Source organism: Parasteatoda tepidariorum, chromosome 6 (genome assembly GCF_043381705.1).
Source record: "Parasteatoda tepidariorum isolate YZ-2023 chromosome 6, CAS_Ptep_4.0, whole genome shotgun sequence".
Classification (NCBI taxonomy): Eukaryota; Metazoa; Arthropoda; class Arachnida; order Araneae; family Theridiidae; genus Parasteatoda; species Parasteatoda tepidariorum.
This window is the reverse complement of record NC_092209.1, coordinates 72,353,442-72,363,371: the sequence shown is the minus strand read 5'-3', so window position 1 is coordinate 72,363,371 and position 9,930 is coordinate 72,353,442. Positions and strand designations below refer to the sequence as shown.

General features: G+C 26.6%; 2 protein-coding genes across 2 annotated transcripts in view; one reads left to right on the top strand and one right to left on the bottom strand.

The window, feature by feature from the left end:
* LOC107442912 (sec1 family domain-containing protein 2) overlaps positions 1-5,358 on the bottom strand; it is a gene marked incomplete at its 5' end in the record, with an annotated part of 28,970 nt that extends 23,612 nt beyond the window's left edge. Inside the window, 3 exon segments of the mRNA XM_043039936.2 lie at positions 2,206-2,334; positions 2,756-2,974; positions 5,146-5,358. Of these exon segments, the coding sequence (XP_042895870.1) occupies positions 2,206-2,334; positions 2,756-2,974; positions 5,146-5,325 (528 nt within the window).
* Positions 5,359-5,695: 337 nt separating this feature from the next.
* Positions 5,696-9,930, top strand: part of LOC107442914 (peptidyl-prolyl cis-trans isomerase NIMA-interacting 1) — a 9,252-nt gene continuing 5,017 nt past the window's right edge. The window contains exons 1-2 of the mRNA XM_043039941.2: positions 5,696-5,901; positions 9,388-9,597. Coding sequence (XP_042895875.1) covers positions 5,847-5,901; positions 9,388-9,597 — 265 coding nt within the window. The 5' untranslated portion in view covers positions 5,696-5,846. The remainder of the gene's footprint in view (positions 5,902-9,387; positions 9,598-9,930) is intronic.

Below are 9,930 nucleotides of genomic sequence, written 5' to 3'. Positions count from 1 at the left end.
AAATACAGTAGGGAACCGATTATCCGGAACGATCGGGACCATCGCTATTCCGGATAACTGATTTTTCCGGTTTTCTGAATCTCTACAAAAAGCAGTTTTTTTTTATTGTTAAACTCAACTAAAAAAAAGAAAATATTTGGAAATAATCTTAAAAAGAAGAAAAAAACGATTAAGTAATACTCTAATGATTATTCCCAAAATGATGGCAAGGTAAACAAACATCTTTAAAAAAAAGAACGGAAAATCCTGAAATCTTAGGAGGAAAAACGAATTTTTTTCAAAAAAATGGCTGGAAAATTTATCGAATTTCGTTCCGGTTTTTTGATCTTCCGGTTTTCTGATTTCCGGATAACGGGTTCTGTACTGTACTAATAAAAGAGATATTTCATTCAAATGAAATATATCACACCCATTAATTAAAAATTACAAGATTATTAGGCATAGACAGCCCATTAAATTTTCTCCATGAATTTATGCTTCAAACAAATCAAAAATATATTACATATTTAAAACATGTTGGAAGAACCATGTATAATTTGAACATTCTGAAACAATAAAAATTTCCGCATTAAAAAATATTTAATAGAAAGAAAAAGTTTTTATGAAAAAAATTTTAAACCATAAAAAAGTTTTTAAACCATATAGAAAAATTATTACAGTTAAAATTTATTATATGTTTAAAACTACATTAAATAACTACTTACTACAATCATACACTAGAAATAGTCCAGGAAACTATTTTGTTAAAAAATAAATATATCATAAGATAAATTAACAATTCTAAAAAATAATAATTCTGTTAAATTATAAATAAAGCATGTAAATTTTTTAATGAAAGATGTCTTTCTGTTAAGCAATAATATTAAAAAAAATTTTTAAGTTTTTGAAAAATTTTTGGGGAGATGTATGTGTTCCCAAAGGCTCCCTCTTTCAATGCTGTGTCCTTATATTCATAACTATATAGAGAAAGTCATACAACAGTTAGAAGAAAGAAAAACCATATTAATTTCCTGTAACATTATATTTATATTACCTTAACTTATAAATAACTTAATAAAAAATATTACCTTAATAGAANATTTATTTACAATCTCGAAATGGAAACTATTGATAAACTTAAAGCAAAACGAAAGATTGCTAGAACTAATTGTACTAAGTTAATTACGAAAATTGACACATATTAATTGTCATATTAAAGCACATATTAATTGTTTTCTTACTGACCAGGGCATCAAATGGTAGAGATATACGCATATCCCGAAACTCGAAATAGATTTTCTATCAGACATAGCAGTAAGCCATATTTTTTGAATGACGGAATTTTCCCATCTAATAGTTCCATAGCATTGATTTTAAAACGTTTTTTTATAAGTTTTTGGAATTTCCACTAGATAATATTACAGTACACCAAAACATCTTATTGCTTAGATGAAATTTGTGTTTTGAACCCAAAGATGTAAAATCCACAAACTTGATCAAGGTATATTGAAATCAATTTAAACAAGAGGAAATGTTATATAAAACATAAACTGTGAATTTCTAATCACAAAATGAAAGTATATAAAATTAAAAGTAAGCCAATAGTATTATTTACTAATAATTTTAAAGGCTGTCAAGTTTATTGCCTGCAATTTTGATTTTTCAAATAATTTTTGTTTTATAAGTCTCAGTTTTCATTTTGAGAAGTTTTTAGAGCTGCTACATAGCATTTAGAAATCGAAACACACTGAATATTGTTATTACAGAGTGCCTTGAGAATAATAATAGATTTCTGCCTAATATTCAGTTTTTTCTTTCAAAACAGTACATATAAAATTATCTATTCTTTGTGCAATTGTTTAAATTCACTATAATAATAATAATAACAATGCATGAATCAGAAGCAGAACTTGCAAGTTTTTAATGCATGGTGGTTTTTATCAGCTTTTACTATGGTTTTTATTGTCATGACCAAAAACATCTTTGCCAAAAACACATATCTTAATTTTATTTTAACTAATTAAAGTTTAAATAAAAAGTATCACAAAACTTCACCCCTGTTGTGTTAAAAACCACGTTTTGACTTCAAAAACACAAATCTAATCAGAAAATAATAATAGAACTTCTTTGATTTTAATGCTAATGCATGTTAAAATTGTGTTCAGTTACAGTAATATACAATTAACACAAAATTAACTAATACAATTATTTATTAAAGTAACTCACTTTTCGGTTCATTTCCAATAAACCACATTCAGAAAGAGAAAATCTTTGAGTAAAGGAGGGCATGACGAAAACATTTTGAGACACATGGTAAGTGAATAAAGGAATATGACATACATTAGCTGTGAAATTCTGCAAAAAGAAAAACAATACAATGATTAAGATATTGCATTTTTACAACAATATGTTGACAAAAAAATATCAATCATTTAATGTAGTTAGCATAGGTCACACAAGTAGCTATAAATTATACTTTACACACATCCAGCAAAAAAAAACTAATGAAACATAACCTTTAATTAAATAAACACTTTAATTCTTATGAACTAAGGTAGTGGTTCCTAATTTTTTTTGGCTACAGAACTCTAAATGATGAATCTTTCTTTCGCAGAATCTCTTTCGCAGAAACTACACCATTTTAACCATACTAATTCTTTTAGCACTGATTTTCACTCCATTCTAGATATGCAGACACTTAAAGATATTTAAAAAAATTATAATTAAATTTTAATTAAAAATTTATAAATTCAAAAAAAGTTAAGCACACACATACCACATTATCGGTCCAGCGTAAAAGATAATTTTCAATACCAATGAAGCTTTGTTCGGTTTCATCGGTTATCCCACCATGAAGTTTTGCTGGCAGAGGAGTAATGATGACACAATGTTTGAATTTATTCGCTCTGATAATGACTATTAAAGTTCTCCAGTTTTCACCAGTTAATGGTGACATAATTATGAACACAGCCTTTCTTACTTTAGAATCAGCTATCTGCAAAGAGTTTTTAAATAAATTTTAGTGAAATCTATAAGCAATCCTAAACTAATAACAATCAAAAACTTATAGCAGGCATACTTAGTTAATAAGAAAATATTTATGTAAATAATAGTAGATAATTTCTATTTTAAAAGAAATTTGTTTTTATGAGTTTTATAATTTTTGTTTATAAAGAAACAATAATATTAACATTCTAATAGTCAGTGTTAATTTTTATTTTTCATAAAAATAAAAGCATATTAAGGATTCTATTTGATATAAAAGCTCATATAGAAACATTTTATGTAAATTAAGTTACCATCTGAAATTTTTATGAATCATATTTGAATTTATAAATTTATAAGAAAAAAAACATATTTTATACATGTTTTAATAATTTATTTGAAAACAAACACATATTACTAATTGCATACTGTAAAAATATTTTTCCTCTGAATTTGTTTATTAAAACTTCCTTTACTCTTTGGTTAAAAATGTTAGTGATTGTAGTAGGGATATTGCAGCATTTGAATCTGTTTATGCCAACTACCAACCAAGGCCCCAACAATTTTTTGAATTGACAAAATTTAAGATATATATATGTATGTATAATGATTTATATAGAGGTGGCCTTCAGGTTGGTCCCGTACCGTGATGTATTTTTTAATTTAACTGTCTGGTTATCACAAAAATTTGGCAACTTTTTAGGCGTACATAATCCTCTCAATATAGTTTGTGCATCAATTTATTACATGTAGAGATTTGCTTATAAAATTGAAGTTGAAGGATTATTTACGTTTTTAAAAATTAAACTCAGACAAATAGGTTTTTTTTTAGAATATACATAAATTTAACTTATTAAAATAAAAAATCAAATTTCAAATTCCACTTTTCAGAAGTTAGAATCTTAGAAAAAAATATTTTATGAATTGATATAAACCCTTAGCAGAGAAGAGAGGTAGGCACAATGGGCTATTGGCGACGGTCTGGGAAACATCCCATAGGATGATCCGAAGACATGCCATTGTAATTTTGATCCTCTGCATAAGCGATGGCTCCTCTGCTTTTGTAGCCCGATGACCTGAGGGAAGTTGAGCACTTTATGGTAGAATAGTTTAATGAGGACCGATACCGCACACCCTCAGTCCCTATCCAGGCTGATTAAAGTGGTCACCCCCTGCTTACTAACCGCAGCCAGTGATGCTTGACTTCGGTGTTCTATTTAGCTGAGAAAGTTTCCCTTATAGTACATGCCCCAAAATCGGGAACTCATAAGTAATAATAAAATGAAAAAAACATGAGATAAATTTTTTTTAAAAATTACGTAAGTCTTTTGGTATTTTAGGTGATGTGAAGAGGAATTGATATAGAAATATCGGAAATATTTCAATGTCATGCTAACTACGAACGCTAAGGAGCAAAATGAATTTTACACTTGAAAACTTCCTAAAATAAACATGTAAAGATTTGCCAAGTGACTGCGAGTTATACCCTTTTAGTTGTTCTACTGTGATGTTTTTTTTAGTTTCCACAGGCCAATACCCAGAGGACGTCAAGACTTGGAGATTATTTCTGGTCATATTGGTATACAGAAATATTTACCTTAGCTTGGATAACAAGCATATATTCTATAATATTTTATCTTTCTATACTGTAACCTATTCCGACTTTTAATCACAGGTAGAAGAAAAACTGTAAAAAAACTTATCCTTCGTTTTAAATAAAGATAAAATGAGTAATTTGTATAGATGGAATTTAGCATACTCTAACTTTTTTTAATGTCTGCTAGACCTATCTATAATGTGGGAAACACTAATAATTCGGGGAGATTTCTGTATCCCGATTTGCGGCAGAATAATCGCCAAGTCTTGGAAACTTTCGGGCAGTGGCCAGCAAGAAACTAAAAAATAACATCACAGAGGTATAACTCATAGTAACCTCCGGGCAAACATCTATATGATTCTTCTTTTTTTTAAAATTGGAAGTTTAAAATCTATTTGGCACCTTGGCGATTGTAGTTGGCGCGACAGATAACGATACGGAAATATCCCTAATATATTTGTGGTTTAATAATGTTATTTACGAGTTAAATGAATTCATACCACTAGAAATTAACTTAATAAATATTTTCTTTAGTGCAATGGATATGAAAAACATATAAAAACCAATATACTGTTTATTCTAACCACAAATGGAGAAAAAGATTCCACAGAGATCGCACCACCATCTAAAATCTTTTTTAATCCTCCATGCCAATGTAAGCATTCAGCAGCTGCATCATCCATAAGTACTAAAGCATCTTTAACATGCTTATTAATTTCAACCCATTGTAATTCAGTTCGATTTGAAAGTTGTCTGGCATACATAGCTCTCAGTAATAATAATACAAGTGTTTATCGAACAGAGTATTTTTTTTTAATATACAGTTTTAAACAAAATAGAAAACAATGATTTTAATTTAAAAACAAATCTAGTAGCATTTTCGTTATTTCGTATTCGTAGCAGCCGAAAGTTCATCGATTAAATTTTCGATTTAAACTCTTTAATCGTTTTTTATTTAATAATTAAAATTATGCAATAAAAGATTCAAATATGCACAGCTGAAATCTTTTATTTTATTGTTTCAAATTTTAAAAGCATTCCTAATTTTCAACATTATGATGACAAAATTAATTCCTTATAATTTCCCGGTTTGAAACAAAAGTAGTTTCAATTTCTTATCAGGCGAATCTGGCAGTAAATTTTGTTTATTATTATTTTGTGCTTGCTAGTCAAAAGAAGAACTTAACTGTAAAGGCTCGCTCAAAGATTCGAAAATAAAAATATTTAATTTATTTGCTTTAAATTTTCTTCCAGATTCTCTCATTTTAATTTTCTAAATCATACAATGTCTGATGAAGAATTACCTAAAGGATGGGAGAAGAGAATGAGTCGATCAACTGGTTTGTTCGTTTAATTTAAGACATTACATTTGGGAAGTGTTAATGTATTTTTTTTTAAATATTTATTTTGCTGTTTTAAATAAAATAGCTCTGGGTTTTAGTTTTTTATTAGCTATAAAATAGAGAAAAAAAATTGTGAATTCACATTTAATTAAAATACTTACAATGATATCATTAAATCACAAAGTCTTAAAATTATAGAGAGATAATTTTCTTGTAGTAATTTTTTCTTTTTTTAAATTTAGAACGTAAATAATACCTGGTGAATAATCTCCTAAAGTTGTGGGTGCACAACCTTTTTCGAAAAAGAGCTGTAGGGGAAAGAAAAAAATTCTTGTACTTGGACAGTACTACCTTTCCTAGGCTCCTCTCCTTCCCCCACTCCACCCCTCTTTTCAAAATATATGCTAAAATTTTCTTGCATACTTTTTTTTACATTTTTATTAATATTCGACATATTATTAATATTTGACATTTTATTAATATTCGACATTTTCATAAAATTTGACAGCATAATACAAGATTTCGTTGAATCCAAAAATCGCAAAAAAGTAATATATAAGATCATAAGATTCTGCAAAATAATTTATTACCGAAAAATATTATATTTTTATTTGTATCTTCATAATTTTGTGCAAAATACACTTGTTGTTTTTAAAGCTAAATTGTTTTGGTCAACAAATTTTTTTTTCTCCCAAGTTTTTCGTAGGCCCCTGAATTTCGTAGGCCCTAGGCACGTGCCTATAGGTTAATACGGCCCTGACTTGGGGGGCCTACAATAGGATTCAGCTCAATTTGTGTAACAATTTATACTTATTTCTAAATGTAATAGCAACAGTTTCAATTTGTCTTTAAAATTTAAGGCAAGTACATTTGATTGTAAGCCACATAAAAATCTGTCTGCAATATTTTTGAATAAAAATATACTTTAAATTTTGATTTCTTTGTTTATAGGAAAAATTAAATTGTAACAAGTTCTTAACCTCCTTAGTAGAAATATTAAATTATTTTATTGTATATAGATTATATATTTCATTTTTTAATAAATTTTTGAACTACATTAATTTCGAACATTTTTTGAATTTTTGTTAAAAGAAATTTTATAAAAGGAAAGATTGAAACAATTTTCTTTTGAAACTAGTATTAGCACTTCTACCTTTTGCAATTATAATGTTATAATCTTGGCATTTTTTTAAAGTTTATTTAAATTATCCAGAAATGATAAGGTATATTTTTTGCTATGTAGTCTAAAAAAGTAAGAAAAAAAAAACCCTGAGTAAAGCACAAATGAAAGTACAAAAATAGACATACTATAGTTTCAGTTCAATAAACAAGAACCATCCTCACTGTTTAAACACTGAAAGTACAGAAATGGACATATTATAAATTTGGTTCTATAAGCTGGAACCATTCTCAATGTCTAAGTATCAAAAAGTATTTGACTAGTATCTACTTCTGTTCTATCATTTGGTATTTAGACACTGAGAAAGGTTCTTGTTTATAGAATCAAAACTATGGTATGTCCATTTCTGTACTTCCATTTGTGATTTATTCACAAGTTTTTTTGCATTAATTATTGTAATTAGTTTCAATGAGTGAAAAATAACTAAAAAATTTTATGATAGTTATGTAGCTTTTTAAATTAATTTTTATCGCACTATAATCTTTCACAAGCCACATTAGGCTACAGGTTGTGTGCCCGTAATTTAAATATTCAATTTTAATAAAAGTTAAAATTACACTCTCAGAAATAAGAAATCTTAATCTAGAAAACTATTTTCTTATATGGTTTAAAAACATAATTAAAGTAAACAATTTTTATTATTTGTAACTAATATTTGTTTCTCTTCTCTTAGTTACTTTTATTTACAATATTAGTATGGCTGAGTAGTTTTCTATAATAAAAATCTAGTTTCTCTACTGGAATTTCACATGTATGTTATTTTATGTATTTTTTGAGAAATGTAATTGATGTTTAAAATTTTACTCTCAATTAATCTAATTTTAATTAAGTGTCAAGTTTTTAATTAATGGCGATAATCATAATTGAATAACTAGTTTGTTGGTTAAAGGTGAGAATAATTTTCGATATAGAAATAGATCTTTTTTTTAATAAGAGTGAGAAGCTTGAAAAATATGTTAAAAAGAGAAAAATCTCAACAATGCATTTTATTTTTATAAATATAAGATTTTTATTTTTAGTTTGTGTGCTATAGAATTTTTGTTAATTTTCTGACTCAAATCTTTTTTTATAACTTTCTTTGCATATTTTTTAATAAATTTCTTCTTAAATTTTAGTAAACTATTAATTTATTTATTGAATTGGAAAATATTTATTGAAGAAAAGATTATATTGAAGAAGACTTTGAAGTATTTATTTTATTTTATCTCCTATTCAAAATCTTTTTTTTTTTTTATTTATTCTTTAATAAATTGTTTTTTACTATATGTATTTGTATAACTTATAATTATTATTTATTTTTTTATTCTACAGTTTTTTTTTCTATTTAATTTTGTGAAAAAATGGTTTATACATGATCATTTTTTAAAACTCTTTCAAATAATTTTCAGTAATAAGTCTTATCAAATGTGAGCATTCAGTTTTGTGTAAGTTTTTAAACTCTTGGAATAGTTTTTAGTAAAGTCAGTTTATCAGCTCCTTGAATTCTAATAATTATTTCAACAAAACTTTAAATGTTGCATAGTGATGTTTAATTGCAGTATTCCTAATTTCTTTTCAAAATGTGCTTGTTGAAGTTTTAAAGCTTAGTTAAAGAAAGCTCAAAGAGACATTCCTAGGGAAAAAAAATTGAGATTTTTGGTACTTTCTAGATCATAAATTTTCAAATATCTAATAGGATGAAGGTAAAAGTAGATTATCTTAAAAATTTTTAAGAGAAGAGTTTCTTTTAGCAGCATAGTAAAATGTCTAAAGTGCAATTAAGACACAATCAGTTTAAATCAATGTTTCACAAAGTATGGTACGCATATCTCCTGGGGTACACGTTCTTATGTGAAATATCTTGCAATAAACGAAAATTACAAAAAAATTTATTTAATATCAAAGCTAGCCATGAAATTACATTTTTTTCTATTAGCTATTTTTTACAGAAGTGTGCAGGTGTCAACAGCCAGTTATGATTTTTAACTTTTGTTCAATTTTTTTATAGTCAAAAATACATTCATTTTTTTATTAGTGGTACACAGCATTATGAAAAATTTAGAAAGGGTGTACAAAAGTTATAAGTTTGGGGAACACTGGTTTAAATGATTGTTGGAGATTAATAGATTTTGCCAATTGAAAGCTTACGGCATAATTTTTTCTTTACAAGTAAGAGCAATGTTTAAACTTTAAAGATCTTTTTCAAAATAAAAGTGTTTATTAAGCTCTTAGTTTAATACAAAACTCCTTTATTATGATATAAAGATATAAATTATTCTTTTTTATATATTCTATTTTAATATATCTTTTTTTCTATTTTGAAGGTCAAGCATACTACTTAAATGTGTATACTAAAGAAAGTCAATGGGATAGACCAACAAAACCAGCTGAACCTGGACCTGGTACTGGAAATTCAGTTGATCAAGTGCGTTGCAGTCATTTGTTGGTTAAGCATAGAGATTCAAGGCGTCCTTCGTCTTGGAGGGAAGAAAATATCACCAGAACCAAAGAAGAAGCATTGAAAATTATTGAAGGTAAAAAAATTACTTATACTGTTTAAACTTAATTTATTTATGTTTATAAAATTATTTTTTGGTTTACACATTTTAGGAACTTATTAGAAGAATATTTAGGAGGATATTTTCATGTTAATTCTCCACTTGAGATAATCAGCTTTAAAATGTGTTTTAAGATCAAAGAGTTGTTGGTAAAAACATTTTTTTTACACCTTAATGAAAGACACGACAACGTAAATTAAAGGTCTATAGCAGGAGTGATATGTTTCTCCTGAATTAAAAAACACTATGTTAGAAATATGTAAATTTCAACCATGGTTGGAAGAAACTTTTTTTTTTTTTTTTTTTTTT